Source organism: Ictalurus punctatus, chromosome 25, assembly GCF_001660625.3.
Source record: "Ictalurus punctatus breed USDA103 chromosome 25, Coco_2.0, whole genome shotgun sequence".
Lineage (NCBI taxonomy): Eukaryota > Metazoa > Chordata > Actinopteri > Siluriformes > Ictaluridae > Ictalurus > Ictalurus punctatus.
Window position 1 is genome coordinate 11,678,289 of NC_030440.2, and position 27,500 is coordinate 11,705,788.

Consider the following 27,500-nt stretch of genomic DNA (forward strand, 5'->3'; position numbering starts at 1 on the left):
AGTGAGTGTGTGTGTGAGTGAGTGAGTGAGTGAGTGAGTGTGTGTGTGAGTGTGTGTGTGAGTGTGTGTGTGAGTGTGTGTGTGAGTGTGTGTGTGTGTGAGTGAGTGTGTGAGTGAGTGAGTGAGTGTGTGAGTGAGTGAGTGTGTGAGTGAGTGAGTGAGTGTGTGTGTGAGTGAGTGAGTGAGTGTGTGAGTGTGTGTGTGAGTGAGTGTGTGTGAGTGTGTGAGTGTGTGAGTGTGAGTGTGTGAGTGTGTGAGTGAGTGTGTGTGTGAGTGAGTGAGTGAGTGAGTGAGTGAGCGTGTGAGTGAGTGTGTGTGTGTGTGTGTGAGTGAGTGAGTGAGTGAGTGAGCGTGTGAGTGAGTGTGTGTGTGTGTGTGTGAGTGAGTGAGTGTGTGAGAGAATGTAAAAGAGCTGAGTAGGTGGGTGGGAGGTCTAAAATGACATCATTGTACAGTAGGTGCGAGTTCTAGTTTGGCAGGTGTACGTGTGTGTATGGCGTCATGTGCTTCGCCATCTGTTTGGCAAAAGGGTTGGCAATATGGCATGAGAGAAAAAGCTCAGTTTGTGTTTACATCTTTATCTCACTTGACTGGAGCATTCTGCAGCGGCTTTATTCCGTAACTTCCCAACAATACTTTCATACAAGTTCCATGTCTGTTTCTTTCAAGCTACGTATATCTCCTTCTATCCCTCTCTCGCTCACTTTCCGTGTCTATAACTCTCCCCCTCCCCAAAACAGGTGAACGGTATCGACATCACCAATGTCCCGCACTGCTACGCCCTTGCAGCTCTGAAGCGTCCCTGCATGCTGCTCAGGCTGACCGTGCTGCGTGAACAGCGCCATCGTTACCGTGGGCATCACCACCACCACCATCACGTGCCTCAGCCGGGCGAGCTGCTTTACCCGGGCTCTGGCGGCAGCGTGAGGGACGACAGTCTGCACGTGGTGCTGCTGAAGGGTGCGCCCGACGAGCAGCTGGGTATCAAGCTTGTGCGCCGACCCAACGAGCACGGCGTCTTCATCTTCCACCTGCTAGAAGGAGGTCTGGCGGCACAGGACGGGCGTCTGCGTATCGACGACCGCGTGCTTGCTATCAATGGACACGACCTGCGTTATGGTGCTCCCGAGCATGCTGCGCTGCTCATACAGGTGGGCATGATGTATATCCGACATATACACTGTATAGAGGAGATCTAATCTGATTCTTATCTTTGCTTTGTTGCAAAAAAAGACTAGTTCTTAATTTACGGCTCTATGGGCAGACTTCCCCAAACCATAACTGCTTTTTTTCCCATGGGATTTGTTTCTTTCACTGATTGTTGTGCATTAGATACCTTTCCATGTGCCAGTTAATGTGAGTATGATTACAGTTCCTCCAGGGAGAAGTGTGTGTGTGTGTCGGGGATCATTATTACACAGTCCATAATGCATGTGAGGTTTAGGGTTTGTGTGTGTCTGGTGTGCTGAGGGTTTGGACCAATATTAAGCCAATGTTCCTCAGTGTTAAAACATATTTTTCTCAACACTAGGCCAATTTAAACCACTTCAGCATGAAGTCACTGCAAATCCAACGTTCTTCAGTGTTCGGTCAACTTTTACTCAGTGTTTCTCGGCATTTCCCCGAATTTATCCAATGTTTCCTACCATTAGCCTAAGTTTAACCCAATATTACTTGGGATTAGGCCAAAGTTACAGATGTTACAATGTTACAAAGACATATCTTGATACATTAAACCCCGTGATTCACACCTTGCTTTTATTCTTCTACACTCCGATACAATATTTAAGCAATATCCCAATAGCAGGACTGCTGCTATACCGAATATTATGTAGAACGAACTGTTGTGTAATGATTTATAATTATCACCCGGAAGAGCACGTGTTACCTTTTGAATCCAGACCCTGTCAAAGTTTCTTTCACGTCAGCAAGTCAGACGTACTTCTACAGCAGCTTGCTCATTAGGGATCTGAGGCTACGTCTGCGTTAATCTGGATAGATCTGAAAACTCCATTTTTGTTTTAAAAACGCTCTTCGTCTACACCGATTGTAGCAGATTCCCAAAAAAGCTGCTCGTCCAAACTGAAACAGCCGAAAACGCGCACAACGCTATACCGCACGTGCGTGAAAACGTAAGAAGCTTCGGAAGGTGACATTTTCGGCGGGCGTTTATTTAAAAATGCGATCTGAAGGTTGTACAAAGTGTTAAAGATGAACAATGCTCTCAAACTGGATAGCAGGCACAACACATGCAGTGCAACATGGTTTGGAGTTGAATAGGTCACATGACTGCGTCACACGACAAAAAATACGGCATAGTTTTTGGAACATCTCGTTTTTTTCAGTCCACAGTGAAACGTTTTCAAATTTATCCATTCGGAAGAGCTTTTTTTTTTGTCCGGATAGCTCCGTTTACACTGGACAAAAAACAGCATCTCGGTGGGGGCAGAAGGCCAAAACGTAGAGGAAAAAAAAAAGCTACGTTTTCAAATTGATCCGGAATAATGTGGACGTAACTTAAATCTACACCTGGATGTCTTTAAAACAGTCCCTCTGGGATTTTGGGATTTTTGCGATCGCAAAATCAAGGAAACGCTGCACTATTCGGAGGAGCCTGCAATTTGTCAAAACGGCCGCAGATTTCGGACAGGTTTGGGCCTTCCGGTGAAGGGAAACTGTAATTCTGTAACATACAACATGACTTCCTCCAGGATTGTGTTATTTTACAATCGCAGGAAACAACGCAAAATCAAGGAAACGGCGCAATATTAGCAGGAGCTTGCAATTTGTCAAAATGACCTCAGGTCCGGGGCCGAGGCACGTCACGTGACGTCGTCACGACGCGCGTTCAGCCGAAGCCCTCTTCGATTCACGTGCGTCGAACACGAGTACAGCTGAAAGGTCTCGTTTCCCAACAAACAAACATCGCCGCTAAAGACCGCGTTTCGCCAATTCAAGTAGTTTTCCGCAAAAAATAAAAATATTAAAACCTCTGCAAATTGCATCACAAATTTTGAACGAAAGAAAAAAACGCAGCAAAATCACGCATTTTCGGCTGCAACAATCACAAATAAACTCTGAAATCCTGTATGGACCGGTCAAATCGAATTGAATGGAATTTTTCTCTGCATTAAACCAGTGTTAACTCTGTATTTTTCAGCACTATATTCACATCGACACGGTGTTCCTCGACATTACTCAGTGTTCCTCGGTATAATATCAAATTGAGGCCCAGCGGCAAGTCGAATCAGGTCATATTTCAGCCTTTTACACCAACCTTCTTTTGGCGCTTAATATAATCAGACTCTATGCCAGTGACCGAAGTGCTGACGCAACACAGTCAGTTATTAGTGCCATGAATCTTTCCTCAACATGCCCCACTTTTCTTCCGAGGCTATCAAACCCACTGCTGACTTGTAAATGATGGTACTGCTGCCTAAAAGTGAAGAGAATGCTGTTGCGGTTGTGCGGTTACGCTGTGTAGGTACGGTGTTCGGACACCGGGAGCAAGTCAGTAACGCTGTGTGTTATACGCTGTAGGCAAGTGTGGAGCGAGTGCACTTCATCGTGTCGAGGCAGACTCGCGTGCCTGCCCCGGATATACTACAGGAGGCGCCATGGAACATGGAGGGACCCCCACCCTACTCCGCTGTGGACATTGAGCAATCACTGGTGGTGAGATACCCTATACCCTATAGACACACACACACACACACACACAGTACATTGTTTTGCCTGGTACTCATCTTTACACACACACACTCACAGCTTTGTGATTGACGTTTCTGTAAGCTACAGCAGAGTGGGTTTTCTGCTCTAATCTCTAATTGGGATGTTCCATCTGTTGTTATCTGAGGAAACATGTCTTCCCTTGTCCCAATAAACCTCAAGTTCACAGCTTTCTACTTGTTATTCAATCGCGCTCTCTCACTTTCCTGCAAGTGCACGCACTCGCATTCCTCATAGCTCTCTTTAACACTTCTAATTCTCTCTGTTAGTCTGACGTGGGAACATGTTTTCCTTCTTTTTCCACTCACAACAGCTTCAGCCACAGACAAACCCAACGCCGTAAGAGCAGATCTGGATCGCTTGACCCACGCTTTCAGACTAAACATAGGTGACTTTTTATTAAACGTCTTTATTCAGTTAGCACTTAAGCTGCTGGGTTTGTTTCTTTTGGCTGTGCGCCAAGGCTGTGCTTTTTGGCAGCGGTCACTGATATCACAGGCCCCAGGAGAAATATCTAGCTCATTCATAACTAGTTTAAAGACATATTCTCTCTCTTTCTCGCTCACTCGCGCTCTCGCACACGCAGATGCACATACAGTATGGTGTGACTATGCTATACTTAGGTCAGAAGGTGTCTGAGAAGTGTATACTTAACAGATTAGTCACATACATGTCATACAGTATATCATTGTCTCTCATGCGTTCGTGCTACAACATACACACTCACACACTGGTGTCCTCTTTGCTAGGACTCGTGCCAAAAGCCCGGGTGTTATGAGAAGACGGTGACTCTGGCTAAAGAGTCTAACGAGTCGCTGGGCATGACTGTAGCAGGAGGAATGAACAGCCACGGCTGGGACCTGCCTGTCTACATCACCAACATTGACCCCAGTGGCGTCGTGGCCCGTGAAGGCTCCATCCACAAAGGTGCGTGTCTATAGTAGTATTCACAGTACGAGTCCGCTGCTAGGGTGCGCACCCTGCAAATAATACACACCAACTTCAACTATCAGATGGCTAAATTAAAAGAAAACACCATGAATTGCATTAAAGGTGTTCAAGCCGAAATATACGTGAGAACTTAGAAGGCAAGTTTCACTGTTACCTCCTAAAAAAAAAAAAAAAAAAATCATCATTCTCAGTCATCATTTTCCAGCAACGTTCAATGTCAAATGAATAAGAAATCCAATGTATACGGAGAGGACATACAAAACGTCGGACCCGAAGTTCCAGAATGCAACAAAGCTATATGACTCAATTGCCCCGAGTTAAGACGGAGATTCAGCTCGGCTAGTTTCTCGATCGATGAGACGACGAGGACAACGACGCCGATGGCGTCCAATCCAAAATCAGAAACGGGAACAGGCTGAGGTCAGGCGATTTTTACTAACGGGATATCAGAGGCTAGGCAAAAACACACGAAACAGAGAACAGGATCAAAATCAAACCGGCGAAGATGAGGCACAAACAGAGGCTCGGTAACGTCAGAGACAAAAGGCAACTGAGTGTATACTTCACAACGTTCTAGTGACGGGAAGTCTCTATGCATGTGCATGAGTGTGTGTTCTGGGAAGTGGAGTCCAGGGTGGCCCTGTTTGTAGGCCGTGGTGTCTGCTGGGAAATGGAGTTCATGGATTGCCGTGACATGACAATGAGAAGGTGAGAGAACTGGATAGACTGGAGGATTAAAGTAGGTAGTCATTTGTGGGTAAAAGTGTATATATGTGTGTGTGTATGTGTGTGTGTGTGTGTGTGTGTGTGTGTGTGTGTGTGTATATATATATATATATATATATATAATGTATATATGTATGTATGTATATGTATTGTGCACATTACATATTATATATATATATATACACACAATATGTAATGTATATAAAATAAAAAGTCAACCCTGAATTTTATTACAAAGTAAATCTTAGATGTCTTTAAAGATTAATCTTTATATACAAGATGAAAGTAGTCATTAGGGTGGTGTTTTCCATTAAATACAAGCTACTACACCTTACATGTAAAGTCCCTTCGTAGCCCAAAGTAGAAAGAGTCTCAGTCGCAGGACTACCCGTTACCACCATATGGGTAGATCTAGTAATGGTGCGTACCATTTGTTAGTCAGACGCATTCATTACTGAATAGTCAACTGCCATTTTGAAACAAATAAAAGACTAGATATGCACTAGAGAATTGCTACTGGAGCGTACAACATGGCAATAACCCATGATGAAGATAACCACTTCTAACGGAGTGCTGCGACGGGTAGAGTTACGTGATAATAACACGAGCGTATAAAGAATTCCATTTTTGGATTAGTAACCGAACATGCTGTAACTCCCAGCATGTCTGGTGGAAAAGTGCTGTAAAACTCTGTTTTTCTCCGTCAACACGTTCCTTCTCTCCTTTCCAAATGATTCTTTCTACAGTATTACAGTACCCTACTCCTGCTTAGTATTTGTCTCGTGAAGTTCAGAGTAAGAGAAGCACCATTACGTCAGATTTAATTGGATTTGTATATCAGGTTTTGACAGTAGACATCATCACACAGCAGCTTTACAGAAATCCAGATCTAGGTTTAGTTCCCTAATGAGCAAGCCAGAGGCGACAGTGGTGAGGAAAAGCTCTCTGAAACGACATGAAGACGAAACCTTGAGAGGAACCAGACTCGAAAGGAAACAACAACTTCTGGGAGACACCGGGTAGTGAGATTATAAATCATTAGAGTGTACGTGTGTTGAAAGGATGTTCAGCATGAGCGTATTAGGACAGTCTTTATGATTAGAACATTGCAAAGTGTATTGCGATATTTAGAGCTGACAAGAGTATTTGAATTTCATAGATCAGAAATGTATACACATAACGGATAATAATATTTTGTTTTGGACTGGGGCTATTTGGTTGGGGGGGTTTAAAACATCCAACATGTTTTAATCATGACTGCAAAAAATGTCATGTTAGCAAGTGAACATAGTCTTGAATATAGTCACATTTATGTAGTATTTCTTCCTATAAGATTACAATACACCAAATATAAGATCAAGCAGTCTGTACAGGATTTCGTGGAGTTATTCTGTGATCGTTGCAGCCAGAGATGCCTGATATTGCAGCAGATATTTTTTTTCTTTCAAAATGAGTCAAATTATTTAAAAAATTTGTGGGGTTTTTTTTTTTTTTCGAAATTGGAGCATTTTTGTGGGGTTTTTTTTGTGCTTTTTTGAGGTAAATTACTGGAATTGATGAAATTGCAGTTGCACAAAATAGTTTTGTGATTGTTGCAGCCAAAAATGTGTGATTTTGCTGCGTTTTTTTATTTTATTTTTTTAAAATTTCAACCTTTTGAGAGTTTTTTTGTGGGGTTTTTTTTTTGCGGAAAACTACTTGTATTGGTGAAACACGCTCTTTCGCAGCGATGTTTGTTGGTAAACGAGACCTTTTAGCTGTACTCCTGTTTGACACACGTGAATCGAGGAGGGCTTTGGTTGAATGTTGCGTCGTTACGACGTCACGTGACGCGTCTCGGCTCAGATCTGCAGAAAATCGGCGGTCGTTTTGGAAAACTGCAAGCTCTTCCGAATGTTGCAGAGTTTGCTTGAGTTTTGCTTTCATTTCTGCGATCGCAAAATCGCATAATCCTGGAGGGACTGAACAATAAACCTATTTCTAGACATTGCATTTACTCATTTCAAGCTTGAAATAATCTCGTTCTATTGGCAGATCATTTTGCTTCATTCTAGAAATAAATGGTTCAAATGAGCAAAATGATCTGCCAATAGCACAAAACTATTTCAAGCTTGAAATGAGTACAGATAGCTTGAAAGAGATTTACTAATCTTATATTTGGTTTATTGTAATCTTTTAATAGGAAATACTAGATATATTCGACTCTATTCTAGATATTTCCACTTTTTTTTATTCAAAGCCCTGATTAAAATCAAAATCACCCAATCTGAGGCTTGAACCCAGGTCACTGGTGTTCTGTAACAGCCACGGCACTGTTTTAGCACACATCTTTTAATCGTGTTCATTTACTTCTATAATTATAGTTCTCATCAGTGCCAACATCCTGGTTTCCACAGATTGTTTTATGCTAATATTACGTGAATTGATTGTGCCCAGTCTGCATAATTCAATCTAGTAATCAGAAATGTTTTAAATTAAAGTTTAGTATAAGCAATGAAATCACACTTTGATGAGAAACTTCATATTTTCATGGAACTTATACATAACGTGTTATATTTGAAATCTGACTCAGCACATATTTCCGTCCCCCCCCCCCCCCCCCCCCCAAAGTGAAATGGAGCGTGGCAGATATCTGTGATTGCTGTGTTCGACCAATCATGCTGGCATGCTGCACTGAGAATGACAGTCTAGCGAGAAAGAGAAATCCGGATAATGATTTATGTTAAATGACTGTAAAGTCTCGACTGTCATTAGTGTGTACACCGTGCATGAACTGGAAAGTAAACACACTTGCATCCTGCCTCTAAATAACATTCAAACTGGCCACACCCACCAGGACAAATAACGAAAATACACGGGGAAAAAAAGCAAGCACTTCTATTAGTTGTATTAGTATTAGTCACGCTGGTTGTGTCGGTATTGGTCACGTTGGTTGTATTAGTATTAGTCACGTTGGTTGTGTCGGTATTGGTCACGTTGGTTGTATTAGTATTAGTCACGCTGGTTGTGTCGGTATTGGTCACGTTGGTTGTATTAGTATTGGTCACGCTGGTTGTGTCGGTATTGGTCACGTTGGTTGTGTCGGTATTGGTCACGTTGGTTGTATTAGTATTAGTCACGCTGGTTGTGTCGGTATTGGTCACATTAGTTGTATTAGTATTAGTCACGTTGGTTGTGTCGGTATTGGTCACGTTAGTTGTATTAGTATTAGTCACGCTGGTTGTGTCGGTATTGGTCACGTTAGTTGTATTAGTATTAGTCACGCTGGTTGTGTCGGTATTGGTCACGTTAGTTGTATTAGTATTGGTCACGTTAGTTGTATTAGTATTGGTCACGTTAGTTGTATTAGTATTGGTCACGTTAGTTGTATTAGTATTGGTCACGTTAGTTGTATTAGTATTGGTCACGTTAGTTGTATTAGTATTGGTCACGTTAGTTGTATTAGTATTAGTCACGCTGGTTGTGTCGGTATTGGTCACGTTAGTTGTATTAGTATTAGTCACGCTGGTTGTGTCGGTATTGGTCACGTTAGTTGTATTAGTATTAGTCACGCTGGTTGTGTCGGTATTGGTCACGTTAGTTGTATTATTATTAGTCACGCTGGTTGTGTCGGTATTGGTCACGTTGGTTGTATTAGTATTAGTCACGCTGGTTGTGTCGGTATTGGTCACGTTGGTTGTGTCGGTATTGGTCACGTTGGTTGTATTAGTATTAGTCACGTTGGTTGTGTCGGTATTGGTCACGTTGGTTGTATTAGTATTAGTCACGTTGGTTGTGTCGGTATTGGTCACGTTGGTTGTATTAGTATTAGTCACGTTGGTTGTGTCGGTATTGGTCACGTTGGTTGTATTAGTATTAGTCACGTTGGTTGTGTCGGTATTGGTCACGTTGGTTGTATTAGTATTAGTCACGTTGGTTGTGTCGGTATTGGTCACGTTGGTTGTATTAGTATTAGTCACGTTGGTTGTGTCGGTATTGGTCACGTTGGTTGTATTAGTATTAGTCACGCTGGTTGTGTCGGTATTGGTCACGTTGGTTGTATTAGTATTGGTCACGCTGGTTGTGTCGGTATTGGTCACGTTGGTTGTGTCGGTATTGGTCACGTTGGTTGTATTAGTATTAGTCACGCTGGTTGTGTCGGTATTGGTCACATTAGTTGTATTAGTATTAGTCACGTTGGTTGTGTCGGTATTGGTCACGTTAGTTGTATTAGTATTAGTCACGCTGGTTGTGTCGGTATTGGTCACGTTAGTTGTATTAGTATTGGTCACGTTAGTTGTATTAGTATTGGTCACGTTAGTTGTATTAGTATTGGTCACGCTGGTTGTGTCGGTATTGGTCACGTTGGTTGTATTAGTATTAGTCACGCTGGTTGTGTCGGTATTGGTCACGTTGGTTGTGTCGGTATTGGTCACGTTGGTTGTATTAGTATTAGTCACGTTGGTTGTGTCGGTATTGGTCACGTTGGTTGTATTAGTATTAGTCACGTTGGTTGTGTCGGTATTGGTCACGTTGGTTGTATTAGTATTAGTCACGTTGGTTGTGTCGGTATTGGTCACGTTGGTTGTATTAGTATTAGTCACGTTGGTTGTGTCGGTATTGGTCACGTTGGTTGTATTAGTATTAGTCACGTTGGTTGTGTCGGTATTGGTCACGTTGGTTGTATTAGTATTAGTCACGTTGGTTGTGTCGGTATTGGTCACGTTGGTTGTATTAGTATTAGTCACGTTGGTTGTGTCGGTATTGGTCACGTTGGTTGTATTAGTATTAGTCACGTTGGTTGTGTCGGTATTGGTCACGTTGGTTGTATTAGTATTAGTCACGCTGGTTGTGTCGGTATTGGTCACGTTGGTTGTATTAGTATTGGTCACGCTGGTTGTGTCGGTATTGGTCACGTTGGTTGTGTCGGTATTGGTCACGTTGGTTGTATTAGTATTAGTCACGCTGGTTGTGTCGGTATTGGTCACATTAGTTGTATTAGTATTAGTCACGTTGGTTGTGTCGGTATTGGTCACGTTAGTTGTATTAGTATTAGTCACGCTGGTTGTGTCGGTATTGGTCACGTTAGTTGTATTAGTATTGGTCACGTTAGTTGTATTAGTATTGGTCACGTTAGTTGTATTAGTATTGGTCACGTTAGTTGTATTAGTATTGGTCACGCTGGTTGTGTCGGTATTGGTCACGTTAGTTGTATTAGTATTAGTCACGCTGGTTGTGTCGGTATTGGTCACGTTAGTTGTATTATTATTAGTCACGCTGGTTGTGTCGGTATTGGTCACGTTGGTTGTATTAGTATTAGTCACGCTGGTTGTGTCGGTATTGGTCACGTTGGTTGTGTCGGTATTGGTCACGTTGGTTGTATTAGTATTAGTCACGTTGGTTGTGTCGGTATTGGTCACGTTGGTTGTATTAGTATTAGTCACGTTGGTTGTGTCGGTATTGGTCACGTTGGTTGTATTAGTATTAGTCACGTTGGTTGTGTCGGTATTGGTCACGTTGGTTGTATTAGTATTAGTCACGTTGGTTGTGTCGGTATTGGTCACGTTGGTTGTGTCGGTATTGGTCACGTTGGTTGTATTAGTATTAGTCACGTTGGTTGTGTCGGTATTGGTCACGTTGGTTGTATTAGTATTAGTCACGTTGGTTGTGTCGGTATTGGTCACGTTGGTTGTATTAGTATTAGTCACGTTGGTTGTGTCGGTATTGGTCACGTTGGTTGTATTAGTATTAGTCACGTTGGTTGTGTCGGTATTGGTCACGTTGGTTGTATTAGTATTAGTCACGTTGGTTGTGTCGGTATTGGTCACGTTGGTTGTATTAGTATTAGTCACGTTGGTTGTGTCGGTATTGGTCACGTTGGTTGTATTAGTATTAGTCACGTTGGTTGTGTCGGTATTGGTCACGTTGGTTGTATTAGTATTAGTCACGTTGGTTGTATTATTATTAGTCACGTTGGTTGTGTCGGTATTGGTCACGTTGGTTGTATTAGTATTAGTCACGTTGGTTGTGTCGGTATTGGTCACGTTGGTTGTATTAGTATTAGTCACGTTGGTTGTGTCGGTATTGGTCACGTTGGTTGTATTAGTATTAGTCACGTTGGTTGTGTCGGTATTGGTCACGTTGGTTGTATTAGTATTAGTCACGTTGGTTGTGTCGGTATTGGTCACGTTGGTTGTATTAGTATTAGTCACGTTGGTTGTGTCGGTATTGGTCACGTTAGTTGTATTAGTATTAGTCACGTTGGTTGTGTCGGTATTGGTCACGTTGGTTGTATTAGTATTAGTCACGTTGGTTGTGTCGGTATAGGTCACGTTAGTTGTGTTGGTATTAGTCACGTTAGTTGTGTTGGTATTAGTCGTATGGTCTTTGAGTGTATGTGTATTCTGACTCAGCTGTATTGGCTGTACTAAACGCTGCGAGTCCAGATCAGTAGACTGATTGTTCAATGAATGTGTCCGTGTTCCAGCACAACCACCCACCTGTCTCCAAGGTGACCCGCTGATAACTAACACACACACACACACACACACACACACACACACACACACACACACACACACACACACTTTTGAGCACACATAAGCTTTGTAACAAAAACACACCTGCAAATGCATATGCATTAGGATAATCAGTTCTGCAGATTTATGCTCTGCTCCAGAATAATGCATACACACACACACACACACACACACACACACACACACGTTACACCAAGAATACAAACCATGAATATGTGATCATAAAAACAAAACAGGAGTGTGTGTTTGAAGGCTGAAATGGGTCTAAATTTCTTCTAGAATTGAAAGAGGTCTAAGAGGTATGTGTGTGTGTGTGTGTGTGTGTGTGTGTGTGTGTGTGTGTGTGTGTGTGTGTGTGCATTGTACTTTAATTCAGAGTGACCCTTTCATCTTATCCCCTCAATATACCATATGGCAGAGCTGCGTCCTGCTTCTTCCTGTTTAAAAGATCACCTCTACTCGTCCGTGTCTTACAGGCGACTTTAACGCCCCCATCGATAGACAGATGACGAAGGCACCAAAGCCCCAAACGAAAGACATCCTCGAGTGGCACGTTAACTCCACGGTCGTTTTTTCTCTTCCCTTTCTCACTAGGTGATATCCTGTTGAACGTGAATGGCGTGGACCTGACTGGTGTGACTCGAGGCGAGGCGGTGGCTAACCTGAAGAACACCTCGTCCCCGGTGGTGCTGCGTGTGCTGGAGATGAGACCACCTGACATGAGCTCGGTGGACTGCATGCCCCCCGCCGTGTCCTTGCCATCCTCGCCCGGAGACGTCAAAATGCCACTGCCCCACGATGATTACTCACCCCTATGGGTGTCCTGGCTTCAGCTGCCCAGGTAAAGTGTCCTGTTCACACCACAGCGCCGTCGAATTCTCGATTCTGATTGGTGGCGATTTCATTTCCTAGTCACAGCACAGCTCTGAGAGTAGCACCGGCTGTAATCCAAATCACAGGTTCTCGTTCTAAACGTCCTATGTTTCGTAATAACAGCTCATTCATAGGCAGTACGTAATCTAAATAAAGAGTTGTTTAAAATAGAGTTGTTTTTGTTTTTTTTAAATGATGTTATTTAACAACAGGGGAAAAAAGTAATCATTGATATGGTGAAGTTTTCTGTAAGGAGATGTTTAGTTAACATTTATGGAAGGAGTCTCCAGTGTCAGTCTAAGATTCTTGCCATGTGAGAGTTTGTATTTCCTGGTTTCTTGGTAACATGACAGGCTGCATTTTTGCAGCTCCCTCCCCTCCTCCCCCCTCATTTCTCATCAACTTTGAGAGAGAGAGAGAGAGAGAGAGAGAGAGAGAGAGAGAGAGAGAGAGAGAGAGAGATATTTTGGTGGAATAAAACACTTCAGGTGCGCTGTTTTATGTAGACCAAACCTCCATCACACCACCCCTTCACCGATTATTTTCCTACAACAGCTTGCTCTGTAGAGTTTGGTCGCTGTTGAAAGCTTGATTCTGATTGGTCAGAAGGCGTTACTTATTTTCTACAACAGCGCGGCTCGGACTACAATTCCGACAAGGTTTATATTAATAACATGTTATCACTTCTGTAGTAACAACTCTAAACGGTAGTATTTTTGGATTCTATTAAATTTTGGTGTGAGTTTTTTTCTAGGTTTATTTTTAATTCTACCTTGTCCTTACTAAAAAAAGAAGGAAAAAAAAGAAAAGTAAAATAAAATAAAGAACAGGTTACAAAAACAAGTCCAGCTTTCCTCCCTCTCTCCTCTATCTGCCTTGCTCCCTCTGTAGTGAGGCGGAAATTGTGATGAATAATAATTTGCCTTGACAAAAAGAGTTTTGAGCAACTTCTAAACCAACGCTAAGTCCGAAAGCATGAGGAAAAAATATGCAAAGTGGGGTCTCGGAGGTGGACGGATTTAAATAATCTCTCTCTTTTTTTTTTTAATGGGAATTCTTCATAATGAAGATATTCGAGATTCAAGAAGAAACTTCCCTCGTATGACGAGATTCTCATTTTGCACGCTGCGGTAAAGAAATCCAGAACGGAAGTAATAATAACGGTGTTGTGATGTAGTGCAGGATGACCGTATCTGGTTTGTTTTCACAACTGCTGTTGTAGAGTAAAACTTAAAATCAACGCCTTTAGACCGATGAGATTTCTTAAGAATTCAGCAGCGCTGTGGGAAGGAAAAGGAATCAAACAGAACGCCGCATGCTGTTACAGGTAAAGTCAACAACGGGATGCTGTGTTCTGCTTCTACTACAGCAGTTTAGCTGTAGGCACACATTCTAATGGTTTATAGTTCAGCTTTAATGTCGACATCCGTTGATGTTCTCACTTATCTTAAGAGCTCCAATAAACAGTCGTTCCTTCGCCAGTGTCTCTCTCTCTCTCTCGCTCTCTTTGACACTCGAGACTCCTTCCATAAATGTCTCCTAACAAAAAAAGTTCATACTTAAACGTTTTTTTTTATTGAACAACAATAAAGAAAAAGTTTTTTTTTCTTCTTAAATCCATTTGTATTTGTTTTTTTCCGATTGCGTGGAGCGTCTGCCGAACAAGTCCCTATGCATGAGCTTTTACTATAGAAACGACAATGTAGATAATTAATACAGTATGAGCCCATCGTTCGTGTTACAGCTGGAACTAGTCCCAAAATAACGCACAGCTTCTGACCAATCAGATTCGAGAATTAGCGGCACCGCGGTATGAATTAATTATCGTTTTTATAGTAACAGCACATTCACAGGAACTCGTATGACAGATGCTCCACATAACCTAAGGCTAATAATAAACACACTATTAGAATAATAATAATAATTATTATAATAATAATAATATTGTTTATTTAACGAACAATAAATGTATAATTGTTGATCTAGTGGAGTTTTCTGCACTTGAAGGCGTGTGTACAGAACGGTGTAAAAGCTTTACAGAGGTAAAGCTGTGTTTGCCATGGGACAGTCTAAGGCCAGAGAACGTTGTGTTTTGCGGTATCTCAGTAACAAGCTGCAGGTTTTTTTCTTATTAACCTCAAGAGAACGTGCGGGAATGACTGGTTATAGCTTTTTATAGCGTAAGTGATAACAGGAACGAACTTATGTTTTGCACACGTTCACCATCGAACCTAGCTAACTGTAACCCAATGACATTTTGTCTTATAGGAAGTTTAATTATGTGCGTCATTTAAAAATTGTTACATTTTATATAAATTATGTGTATAATGAAACATTACAAATAATAAACACACACACACACACATACATACATATACATACATATATATATATACACACACACATATATATATATATATATATATATACACACATACATATATACACACACACACACACACACACATATACATACATATATATATATATATATATGTATGTGTGTATGTGTAATATATATATATATATATATATATATATATATATATATATATATATATATATATATATATATATATATATATATAAATATATTATATTATATGTACTAAAAAACACTAATTAGTGTTTTTTTGGTTTTTGCAAGTAAGGACTGCTGTCTGTCAGCGTCACGGTTACTTTTAACAGGAAAAGTTTTTTGTAACGATAAGGTCTTTACCACCAGGTCATCCTGAGGGAGGCATTTGGCCTGTTTGAGCTGATCTGAGGTGTGATTCGGTGTGATAAGGTGAACTGTTTGTCTCCCGTAGACACCTGTACAGCTGTAAGGACATTGTGTTGCGCAGGAGCACTTCAGGAAGTTTGGGCTTCAGTATCGTAGGAGGTCAAGAGGAGCTCAACTGCAATCAGTCCTTCTTTATCCGCTCCATCGTGGAGGGAACACCAGCGTACAATGACGGCAGGATACGGTACACACACACAAAAACCATCCACTTATGTTAAGAAATTCCATAGTGTTCTAGCTTGTAAACGGTTCTTGCTACTCATCATGTCATGATCTACTGTATGACCCTACAAATACATTTTTAAATATAGAAGATAGATAAAGAATGGCATTATGGAACAAAAGTTATTTTAGTCCTGGCACATGTCTTACCTTTTTAAAAAAAGATTCTCTCTCCAATTTGGTCTTGGCCAATTCTCACCCACTCACTGGCTAACTCTCCTCTCCTCCTTGAAAACACGCAAAGCCAACCTTCATGTCTATTCAAACTGCTGCTCCTGCAGCGTTATAGAGGCGGAGTAACACTCCCAAGAAAGCGTCATCAGCCCTTTTCCACATACATGACAATCGTACAGACACCAGTGATTGGCTATTGTCACTCTGATTGACAGTTCAGAGTGTAGGGTATCCCTCCCACGATGACGGCACGGCCAGTTTTCGGATGGCTGTGGCTTCGCTGGGATTTGAGCATGTGTCTGTTGCGCCACTCGGGAACCGACTGCTTGTCGTCTTATCGTATCGCTTGTGTCTTTATTTCCATAAATATTGTTTAATTGGCTACAGACATGGGTAAAAATATGGGTATTGTGTATATCTTTTTTAATGACTTCTAGTGATACATTCTGTAGTTTAAAGAAATGGTTGGATTCTATGGTTTTATGGGAAGCTAAGAATTATTCAACAAGCTCTCTCTCGTTCTCTAGGTGTGGAGACATCCTGCTGGAGGTGAATGGAAAGAGCACATGGGGAATGACTCACACTGCTCTAGTGCGCCTGCTGAAGGAACTGAGGGGCCGCATTACTCTCACCATCGTCTCCTGGCCTGGCAGCCTGCTATAGGCCCATGTTGCGTAGGGGAGGGGCTTATTACAATGACCCTATGTTGGAGGTTGGAGTATCACAACACAGGACATGATCCCTGCCCACAATGAATGGGCTTTTGGACATGGACTTCCATGGTAGGCAAGTCGTATGAAATGGGCCAGCGCCGTAGGACGTGGGGCAAGGTGCTTTGGCCTCGTCCAGGTATGAGGGACTGACATGGATCTCAGATGCTGAAGGTGGGACGTATGATAGACTCTCTTCACGTGAGGACTCACCAAAGGTGTTAGCCATTGGAAAGATCAGTGATCATCCAGTGTGTAGGTGATTCAGGTTGAACACCCAAGAGTCAGTGTGATATTGCTATTGCCATAATTTATTTGGTTGCCTGTGCACTCGATAGCCCCCGCCTTCGCTGATATGATCATTTAGGCACAGGAAGCAGACCCCTGCACCCTCTGTCACTGAGGCCACATACGCAAGGAGCTGATAACAAAAAGAAGCACCTAGAAGAACCATGGTCACACATTATGAGGATATGATATATGTGTGATAAAGTGTATATAAAAAATACTCCTCTGTGGGCAATGTGCAAACATATTTCATAAGTGTTGCTGCTTTGAGGTGGAAAAGAAAGGACTTCTGGGATAAAGTTCAGAGTTTGGGGTTGCCAACTCCATTAGTTTCTGTGCTAGAACACACATTTAAGTGGGCACACTTTTCTTTCCTGTGAATGTTAGTGTGTGTAGTGGGGGTGGGGGAGGGAGAGACCAATTCAAGCGTTCGTACTATGTACTATGGCGACTGTTTCTTTCATTTGTTTATTTACTTCATATGGCCTTTTTGGATATTGGCTTCGCTTTGTTCGTTCTGACAGCAATGCGTTTTCTCCACTGGAGAAAGTAGGTTTGTTTTTGTCTGTGTTGGTATGTTTCAGATGCTGTTGCAAAGAAAATATATATCTTTGAGTATTATGAAAAAAAAAAAAAAAAAGAAAGAAATCAGCTAAATAAAATATAAATAAATATTGTTCATAACGCTTTTTAAAAAAAGGATATACACACACACACACACACACACACAGGTGCTTGAAAGTTTATGAACCCTTTAAAATGTTCTATAGTTCTGCATAAGTATGACATCAAACATCATCGGAAGTCTTAAAATTAGATAAAGAGAACCCAATTAAACAAATAGGACAAAAATATTATACTTGGTCATTTATTTATTGAGGAAAATTATCCAAGTTTAATATTTTTGTTTAACTGGGTTCTCTTTGTCTACGTTTAGGACTTCTGATGCAGATATATAGAACATTTTAAATGGTTCACAAACTTTCAAGCACCACAGTATGAGAGATTATATATATATATATATATACACATACATATATACACACACACACACACACACACACACACACACACAGTCATGTGAGAAAATAAGTGCACCCCATGGAAATTGTTGGCTTTTTTGGAGAAGCAAACATTTGATCCTCTTTGACACAGGGCCTATTGATAAAGTGTTTATATATATATATATATATATATAAATAAATAAAATATACACATATACAGACACGCACACACACTGCATCCGGAAAGTATTCACAGCGCTTCACTTTTTCCACATTTTGTTATGTTACAGCCTTATTCCAAAATGGGTTAAATTCATTATCTTCCTCGACATTCTACAAACAATACCCCATAATGACAACGTGAAAGAAGTTTGTTTGAAATCTTTGCAAATTTATTAAAAATAAAAAACAAAAAATAGCACAAGTACATAAGTATTCACAGCCTTTGCTCGATACTTTGTTGAAGCACCTCTGGCACCAATTACAGCCTCAAGTCTTTTTGAGGAGCAGGTTTTCATCAAGGATGTCTCTGTACATTGCTGCATTCATCTTTCCCTCGATCCTGACTAGTCTCCCAGTTCCTGCCGCTGAAAAACATCCCCACAGCATGATGCTGCCACCACCATGCTTCACTGTAGGGATGGTATTGGCCAGGTGATGACTGGTGCCTGGTTTCCTTCAGACATGACACTTGCCATTCAGGCCAAAGAGTTCAATCTTTGTTTCATCAGACCAGAGAATTTTGTTTCATCATGGTCCGAGAGTCCTTCATGTGCCTTTTACTGAGGAGTGGCTTCAGTCTGGCCACTCTACCATTCAGGCCTGATTGGTGGAGTGCTGCAGAGATGGTTGTTTTTCTGGAAGGTTCTCCTCTCTCCACAGAGACACGCTGGAGCTCTGTCAGAGTGACCATTGGCTTTTTGGTCACCTCCCCGTCTAAGGCCCTTCTCCCCCGATCGCTCAGTTAGGCCGGGCGGCCAGCTCTAGGAAGAGTCCTGCTGGTTCCAAACTTCCTCCATTTACGGATGATGGAGGCCACTGTGCTCACTGGGACTTTCAATGCTGCAGAAATGTTTCTGTACCCTTCCCCAGATCTGTGCCTCAATACAGCCCTGTCTCGGAGGTCTACAGACAATTCCCTGGTCTTCATGGCTTGGTTTGTGCTCTGACATGCATTGTTAACTGTGGGACCTTATATAGTCAGGAGTGTGCCTTTCCAAATCATGTCCAATCAACTGAATTTCCCACAGGTGGACTCCAATCGAGTTGTAGAAACATCTCAAGGATGATCAGTGGAAACAGGATGCACCTGAGCTCAATTTTGGGTGTCATGGCAAAGGCTGTGAATTCTAATGTACATGTGCTTTTTTTTTTTTTTTTTTTTAATAAATTTGCAAAGATTTCAAACAAACTTCTTTCACGTTGTTATTATGGGGTATTGTTTGTAGAATTTTGAGGAAAATAATGAATTTAATCCATTTTGGAATAAGGCTGTAACATAACAAAATGTGGGAAAAGTGAAGCGCTGTGAATACTTTCCGGATGCACTGTATATGTATATATATATGTGTGTGTGTGTGTGCGCGCGCGCTTATAGTACTGTGAGTTTGGCGGCCTTGCTTTGCTGATTTTGCGTTTTGGAGATGAGACAAAAGATGGCACACACATCCATGGAGATATATTTTCATGTCTGCAGGTCATTGTGGAAAGCCATGTGGTCTAGTGTCTCATGCTATGGCTTATGAAGCATTCTGTATCTGATGATACTTTTGGTTCAATCAAATAAAATTATTCTATAAGGAAACCTGTGTCACGGTCAGAGCCTATATATAGATTATATATATAAAAATTATATATATTGTGTGTGTGTGTGTGTGTGTGTACTTGAGTATGGCCTGTGAATGCTAATGTTGTTTGGTAAAATTTTCACACTGGCACAACTGGTTTACCAAATTATTTATAATACTGTTTTCATACCGCAACAAAGCCACACTTTGGCACAACATAAATATAATTCATCTTAGCTTAACAATCAAGTTTGGGGTTTCATCCCGTTCAAGTCATCTTATAATAACTTGGCTTAAATCAAAAAAAAAAAAAAAAAAAGATTTTTTAAAATAAATTAGTTTTGTAAAGTAGCGGTCATGTAACGGCTTAAAATGAAAATAAACCAGCTCCTAAGGAGCCCGGCCTTAACTTGGCTCAAATCAACATACAAACGTTGTCACTCTCCATCCACCGAGTGAATCGTTTAAGACAACGTGTTAAGACGTACGCTCTAACCCGTTCAGTCAGTGGACTCGGTGTCCGTGCTGTCCTTGTTGCGTTTGGAGCGCTTGTATCGGTGTCTCCTGTGGCTCTCTCCATCATCGCTGGAATGCCTTCTCCGACTGCTACTGCTGAGAGACGGTGTGTAAAAAGGGAACGAGAAGCGAAAGAGGAGGACGCGTGATCTATTTAAACATTCTTCTTCGCTCACACAAACGTGACGAAAGTGTCGGAGTGTGCGCTACCTGCGTGAGGATTTGCGTCGCTCGGTACGCTCCCTGTGTCTCCTGTCACGATGCCGCTCTTCTCTTTCTCTCCCGTCTCGATCGTGTTCCCGATGTCTCTCTCGCTCCCGATCGCCGTGGTCCCTGTGACGTGACGCACGCTCTTTGTCACTGCGCACACACACACAATCACTATTTCATTAACTAAAAATACCCTACAACGTTTCATTTAGCAAGCAGCATAGGCTCACAGCGAGCAAGCGACAATCATTTATACACTTTAGAGTCTTTAACTTGTTATATTTTTCACCTGGGCGTTGGGAAGAGTTTTGCTAAAGGATTATAGCAGCTCTAGAGGAAACACACCTACCTTGCATCAGAAATAATGCCACGGCAGAAAAAAACTACACACACAACACGTTTGTTTCCGATTACGTCCCAGCGGTCATTAAAAACAGCTGGATTTTGAAAACTTGAAGCATCATCCTGAAACGTGTGGTAGGGAAGTACTGGCTTTCTTTAGCCATAGTAAGATTTCGGATTTAGTCTCCCTCATTTCTGTATATACACAGACACACACACACACACACAATGACCTTCTTACACACTTTTGTTCTTCCTGTTTTAAACTAGCATCACTTACCAAGTAACCCAGCGTCACAGTGTCCCCCCACCCCCCATACACGATCAAATAAAATCCTCTCGACCAAAGAGGTTGAATTAATCCAGTTCATGAAGTGAAAAAGATGTATATAGGAGGGAAGGAGAGAGAGAAAATTAACAGCTTGACCTCGGTCATTATGGTAGAAGGCAATGTGCTAGAATGTGCTATTAGCTTGCTGATGAAAACAGTATGTACATAGTTTGTGTGTGTGTGTGTCAGCGCAACACATGGTACACGACTTCCTTTGATGTTGCAAATGCAATACAGCAGCACGTGTACTACAGCACGTGTCCGACGCAGTGTATGTGTACACACGGCTAACCCACGTGTGTGTATTATGCAGGTGTATTATTGCGTCAGTGTTGGAGAGTCTTATAAATCTGAGTGTGTGTCTGTGCTGGACTGACAGAGGACAGAACTGTCACAATTCCTCAATCAGAAAGATGAGATTGTGCACAAGGGACAAGTGTTCACCAAATGTTCAACCAGCTGCTAGAGAGAGAGAGAGAGAGAGAGAGAGAGAGAGAGAGAGAGAGAGAGAGAGAGAGAGAGAACGAACATCAGAAAGACAGAAAGAGAGCATGAGAGGAAGGAAGAGAGTAGCTGAAGTAGGACAGAGATGGAGCAGAAATGTATGTGCTGAAGAATCATCTTCATAACTGCCTTTTCCCTCTCTCTGTAGAGGAAGAATCTCTCCCGCTTTGGTGAGCTGTTTTATTCGACTGAAAGTGAACAGTAGAGATGTGAACGGGGTCCAATATATCCGAGCACTGAAACCACCTTCGGAGAAAGTTACAAACATAAGCGTGAACGACCAAACGGCCCCGGATATTTCACCGGTCTGGGTTTTACTGGCATTTATACCATGGTCTGGCTGAATACTCCATTCTGATTGGCTGGAAGGTGCGCGTTCACACCGTATAATGCACAGTCAGTTTAATCACTGTTCTAAATTAGTGCGCTGCCTATAAACAATTATAACTGTAGTAACATACAGTTACAGCTGCGTACAGCAGTCAAACTCACAGCTTCATTATTAGTGGCTCTCTCGCGCGCGCTCGCTCTCTCTCTCTCTCTCTCTAATAACTAGTTATTATAATCCATTCAAATAAATGTCATCTTATCGCACTACGTTATCTCTGTGTATGATTTCCAGCGGGCAGAATTCTAGATCTAACGACCCGTCTATAAAATAACTAACAACATAAGATAGTAGACAAGAGGATGTCGGAACCGATTTCCTGTTCAGACCAAGTTTACTGTACATGAATGTTTGATCTCGATTCGTTCTAAGGCCAGAATACCGAGACGCCATTGTGATTTCCTCCGGTTAATATGATAAAGGAATGAAATCGGCTATGGTCCCACACACGATGTCCACTTATCTCAGCACCTCGTCATTCGATTAGCGAAATGCGCTTTGACTAAATGGCCTGGAACGTGCGTGTGGAAGTGTAAAAGTGATGAGAGAACACAGAACCTGTTCTGGAGATCTGGCTGGCTTCTGCTTTGGGTTAAACAGCCAGACGTCTCCACTGGCCAGTCTTACATAGACGTTATTTCATAATCGTTTTTAGATGAGCCATTAGCTCTCCCATACACACAGATCAACAACTTCATCAAAGCTTCTATTGTAAAGATTTCGTACTGAGGGTGTAGTTCGTGAGGCTGCATTGCTGTGGGTGCACAGCTGTTCCACTGGCCTGCTTCTTCCTCCTCGTATGACTATCACAGCACCAAAACAGCACACACTCATTCTATTACACACACATATGGTCAGAAAGACAAGCAATGCTCTTCATCTTTATTTTATTCTTATCCAGCTTCCTTTCTCTGTGTCTGTCTAACATGTGTGAAAGACCCTCCAGCCAATGCATATGAATCCACAGCTGGCCACAGCTGGTTCGTCTCTCACTCCATCCCATGCGCACTCTCACTGTCCATCCCCGCTCTTGCTGATACGGTTACGCTCGCGCTCACCTGCTGCGGCTCTGAAACGCCGGCGTGTTCTCCTGATCGCGCTCTCTCTCCTGCTCTTTCTTCGGCTCTCGGTCCCGGGTCCTCTCCCTATCCTTCCCGCGTTCCCTCTCTTTGTCCTGACAGCTGTAAGGCTTCCACACTTTGGCACGGTCACTCAAGCCCAGCCAGGGCGTCATGGGCCCCAGAGCATGTGGATAAACACCTGAGGAGAAAAGTGAGGACAGAGAAAGTGTCAATTCTATGCAGACATACCGGAACGTGCACAAGAGAAGCAACACCTTATTTTCCTTTTCATTACAAAGCATAACCACCTGACCCCTCACTAAACCCCTCTCTCTAAACAGGCACGTCCGACAAGCTTTTAGGACAACTGGCCGTTATGTTGTGCATCGGCTACTTTGAACTTGTATTCCTTGCTCCGAACCTTCAGCATGAGCCGAACTGAACAAAATAAAATGACGAACTACTGCGAAACAGAAGAACCAGTGGGGCATTCAGAATAAAAATGTTACCCATAACATGCGTACTGTACGAAATTCTTATGAACTCCAGATATTAAATCTTCAACCCTCGTCTTTGAAAGAACTGGAATCGACACGCTGAGATGGAAAGCAAACTGAATATTGTAACAGAAACAAAGTATGCGGAGCTTAACAAACATCAATTCTGTTACGTTTGGACAGTCAGGCTAATATCGATCACGTCTAACAAAGCCAGACAGTGAGCCGTCAGATCCGGGCGTAAATGTGCGTGCGCACAAATATGCGGGTAAGTTCTGCCAGCGCAAAAAGCATAGCGGTGGAATATAAAGCTGTGGAACGGAGCGCGTTGGCTCACGAGCGCTTTATTTTGGCATTTGTTTAATAATAATTCAGAATTGCTAAACTCCATTACTGCTTTTTGATTATATATAACAAATGAAATCACTGAAATATTTCAATACAAGGTTGTTTTTTTGTTTTTGTTTTTTTACCTATAGGCACATTTTAGAGAGAAACTGAAGCTATAGTGGATATTTCCCAACCATCATGAGGAGTATTATGCCCGCAGTGTTGGATCTTAATATTTCTCTTGGCTTCCAAAATTTATCCAGTTGTCTTACAACAATGCAAAACAGACCAACGAAAAACATCAAACATCTGGGGGCTAGATCCGTCTTTTCACACTGAGGACGACTGAGGGACTCGTACACGACTATTACAAATGGTGCAAACATTCACCGATGCTCAAGAAGGCAACATGATACACTAAGAATCAGGGGGGTGTAAACTTTTGAACAGGATGATTGGTATAAATTGTTATTATTTTGTCTTCTGGGGAAACAAATTTTTAAAAAAAAATTAAAAATTTACATCCATTGTCCTTTCACATATAACTAGCAGCTCAGGAAGTGTGATGTTCCAATTACAACGATCCAAAAGGAATAGTTTCCCACCGTTTGCTAGACTTTTGTTAAATCCTAAATGCACTATTGCTTAGATACAGACTTGACCTCACACACTCGTGTTTACACGTTTCCGTTTTTGCGCCCGGACTCACGGCCAAGAACAATACTAACCATTCCACCAGCATAACTTCTTGGTTTCCCATCAATCCCTAAAGCAAGGTACAGCTCTAATAACATGATCCTGGCAATGATTCTATTCTAATGAAGCCAAGGACCGAACCGGTTATCGGCTAAAACTCACAGTACAATCAAGAAATAATTAGAAACGCCCAACCGTGTTCGTTTTTAATCTGCTACTTTATACTGAGCCTGATCTGCGTGCATGGGAGGTGATTAAACAAAAATCTGGGAACCCGGGGAAACAGTGGAGTGTGTGGAAAGCTTCTGATGGCGACAGTGCCACCTACCTGCAGCAAAGGGGTACAACGGGGCACAGCGGCCATCGTAGCTTCCTCCTGAACGGCCACTGCAACACATGCAGGTTACTGAATTATTAAAAGGAAATAAATAAATTATGCACAAACCTGCCACATCAGCACATTCTGGATTATTGATAAATTCATAGTTTAGCATTTGACCTTTTCTCTTTTTTTCTTTTTCAGTAAACTTATTATAGTAAAAAGACTCCCATGTTAAGCTCATCTTATGTTATTAAAAATAACCAGCCGTATGAAATAAACAAGTAATTTGCAGTTGGCCTGAACCTTTATGCGGGGTAACAAACGGCGCTCGTTACACTCAGTGAAGGATAAAGAAAGGAAAAGAAAACGTACAGTAAAGTGGAGGGATATCAAATCATAATAAATTATATATACATATCCATTTTCTCAATGATCAAAAGCTTTGCTACAGTTGTGTGGCTCTCAATTTCACAGTCTTTTGATGTGCCTGGCATTCTGTCAAGCTGCAGTGTGCACTCAATAACCTGGCAGTGGTGTGTGTGTGTAGGAGATAACATTATGTTGAAGACATGCTGCTGTCCGTGAAGAGGATTAGGCAACCTGCCCTTCTTCCGACTGAAAGCTGGCTTCCCCTGGAGGTGAAAGGTGAATGGGATTAGTACGTCTGCGTGTGCACTTATTCGTGAGTGGTCTCCTTGTGGACAGGTGTTATTTCAAACACCAAATGCTCCACTGCTATAAATAGAGCTGGAAGATATGCTGCTGTGCTGTTTCTTCTCTGCATCCTCTTCTCCCCCTTCCTCGCCCTCCTTCCCGCTCCGCTTTCAAAGCCGGCCAACTTCATAATCTGTCTCTCCCGCATCTGCCTCACTGCAGTTAAGCGTCCTCGGTGGTGGAAGAGAGGAAAGGAACAGGAGGAAACGGGGAGGAGAGATGTGTCTGCACAGATGATGATCAATGTTAACTGCCATCTCTTCTCACCCTTGAGGGCCATCCTTAATTAATGCGACTAATCGCTGTGCAGCGCTGCCATAATGAACCCAAGCAGAAATTCCATAACCTTGTACTATGTAGGGCGGCGTGGTGGAGTAGCGTTGCTGCATCACAGCTCCAGGGTCCCATGTTTAATCCTAAACTCGGGATACGGTCATGGTGTGGTGCTTCGCATGTTCTCCCTGTGTCCCTCTGGGTTTCCTCTTTGATTCTTCCTGCCTCCCAAAACCATGTTGCTGAGTGGATCGGCTACACTAAATATGTGCACATGCTGCATCCCGCCTCATGCCAAGGGTTCCCGAGATCCACCAAGACCAAATAAAGCGGTTACTGAAGACGTGCGAATCGATGAACGACAAAATAAACCATACACGATATATAGCCAAAAGTATATGGACACCTGACTATCACACTCGTGCTTGTTGAACATGCCATTCCAAAAGCAAGAGCAGTAATATGGACTTGGTCCCCATTTTTGTTATTATCATAAGCTCCACTCTTCTGGGAAGGCTTTCTACTAGATTTTGGAGCGTGGCCGTGGGGATTTGTGTTCATTCAGCTACAAGAGCATTAGTGAGGTCAGATAAGGAGTGTTCCAGTTCATCCCAAAGGTGTTCAGTGGGGTTGAGGTCAGGGCTCTGTGCAGGACACTCTAGTTCTTCTAGTCCAACCTTGGCAAACTAGGTCTTTATGGAACTCAGAGGCGTTTTGCCATGCTGGGACAGGTTCGGGCCCTTCCGGTGAAGAGAAATTGTAATTCTACAACATACGACGTCAGTCCCTGCAGGATTTTGTGATTGATTTTGCGATTGCAGAAATGAACAGATCAAGATCAAGGAAAACTCCGCAATATTCCAAAGAGCTTGCAATTTGTCAAAACGACTGCAGATTTTCCACAGGTTTTGGGCCGAGGTCCTCTTCGATTCACGTGCGAACACGAGTACAGCTAAAAGGTCTCGTCCCTCTGAAAAGGCGTGCTAAATTATTTCCTGCAATTGCGATTTCACAAGCAGTTTTCCGCAAAAATGATGCACATTTCTGAGAAATCTGTAATATCTCAAGAAAAGAAAAAAAAAAAGGATTCTATCTCAATGTCAGTATTATATCACCACATTGCCCTGTCTGCATCATTGTATCCACGTAGTGTGAATGTGCTGTTCTCAGCTAAATACGGCTATTGTCTTATAAGTATCAATAAACAGCCACGGATATTGCACATATTGGTCCGTCTGTTTTACTATGAGACCAGAGTGTATATTAAACTCAAGTCTCGAGCCTCCTAACTTCCAAAGCAGTTCAAAGTAATGCGTTTTTTCTTCAGATATCTGGACCGCGTTATGTTTTTCAGAACTAATCGGAGAGTTGCGTAAGGGGTTCTGCACAGGTTCTCTTCATGAGCACCCTAGGATCCCAACGGGCCACAACCCGCTAAACAAACACACGCTGCCTCGTCCTTCACTTCACGGGTTCCTCAGGCCCCTGCACATTTTACAACAAATGCTCTCGGCCTGCAGGGTGAGTCTGCGAGTTCTCGTACAAGTAT

At 42.2% G+C, this 27,500-nt stretch overlaps 2 protein-coding genes across 8 annotated transcripts in view; one reads left to right on the forward strand and one right to left on the reverse strand.

Moving 5' to 3' along the window:
- lnx1 (ligand of numb-protein X 1) overlaps positions 1-19,784 on the forward strand; it is a 90,976-nt gene extending 71,192 nt beyond the window's left edge. For all 6 annotated transcript variants that reach the window (XM_053675706.1, XM_017456217.3, XM_017456216.3 and 3 more), the window contains 6 exons: positions 741-1,151; positions 3,541-3,675; positions 4,479-4,656; positions 12,519-12,765; positions 15,608-15,766; positions 16,506-19,784. In XM_053675706.1, the coding sequence (XP_053531681.1) occupies positions 741-1,151; positions 3,541-3,675; positions 4,479-4,656; positions 12,519-12,765; positions 15,608-15,766; positions 16,506-16,641 (1,266 nt within the window). In that variant the 3' untranslated portion in view covers positions 16,642-19,784. The remainder of the gene's footprint in view (positions 1-740; positions 1,152-3,540; positions 3,676-4,478; positions 4,657-12,518; positions 12,766-15,607; positions 15,767-16,505) is intronic.
- A 137-nt stretch (positions 19,785-19,921) lies between these two features.
- Positions 19,922-27,500, reverse strand: part of fip1l1a (FIP1 like 1a (S. cerevisiae)) — a 29,187-nt gene continuing 21,608 nt past the window's right edge. The window contains exons 13-16 of one of the 2 annotated variants that reach the window (XM_053675711.1): positions 24,971-25,029; positions 23,117-23,318; positions 20,494-20,643; positions 19,922-20,376 (exon numbers count right to left, since the gene is read on the reverse strand). In XM_053675711.1, coding sequence (XP_053531686.1) covers positions 20,268-20,376; positions 20,494-20,643; positions 23,117-23,318; positions 24,971-25,029 — 520 coding nt within the window. In that variant the 3' untranslated portion in view covers positions 19,922-20,267. Of the gene's footprint in view, positions 20,380-20,493; positions 20,644-23,116; positions 23,319-24,970; positions 25,030-27,500 lie in introns of both variants that reach the window. The other variant, XM_053675710.1, reaches the window with a different exon arrangement.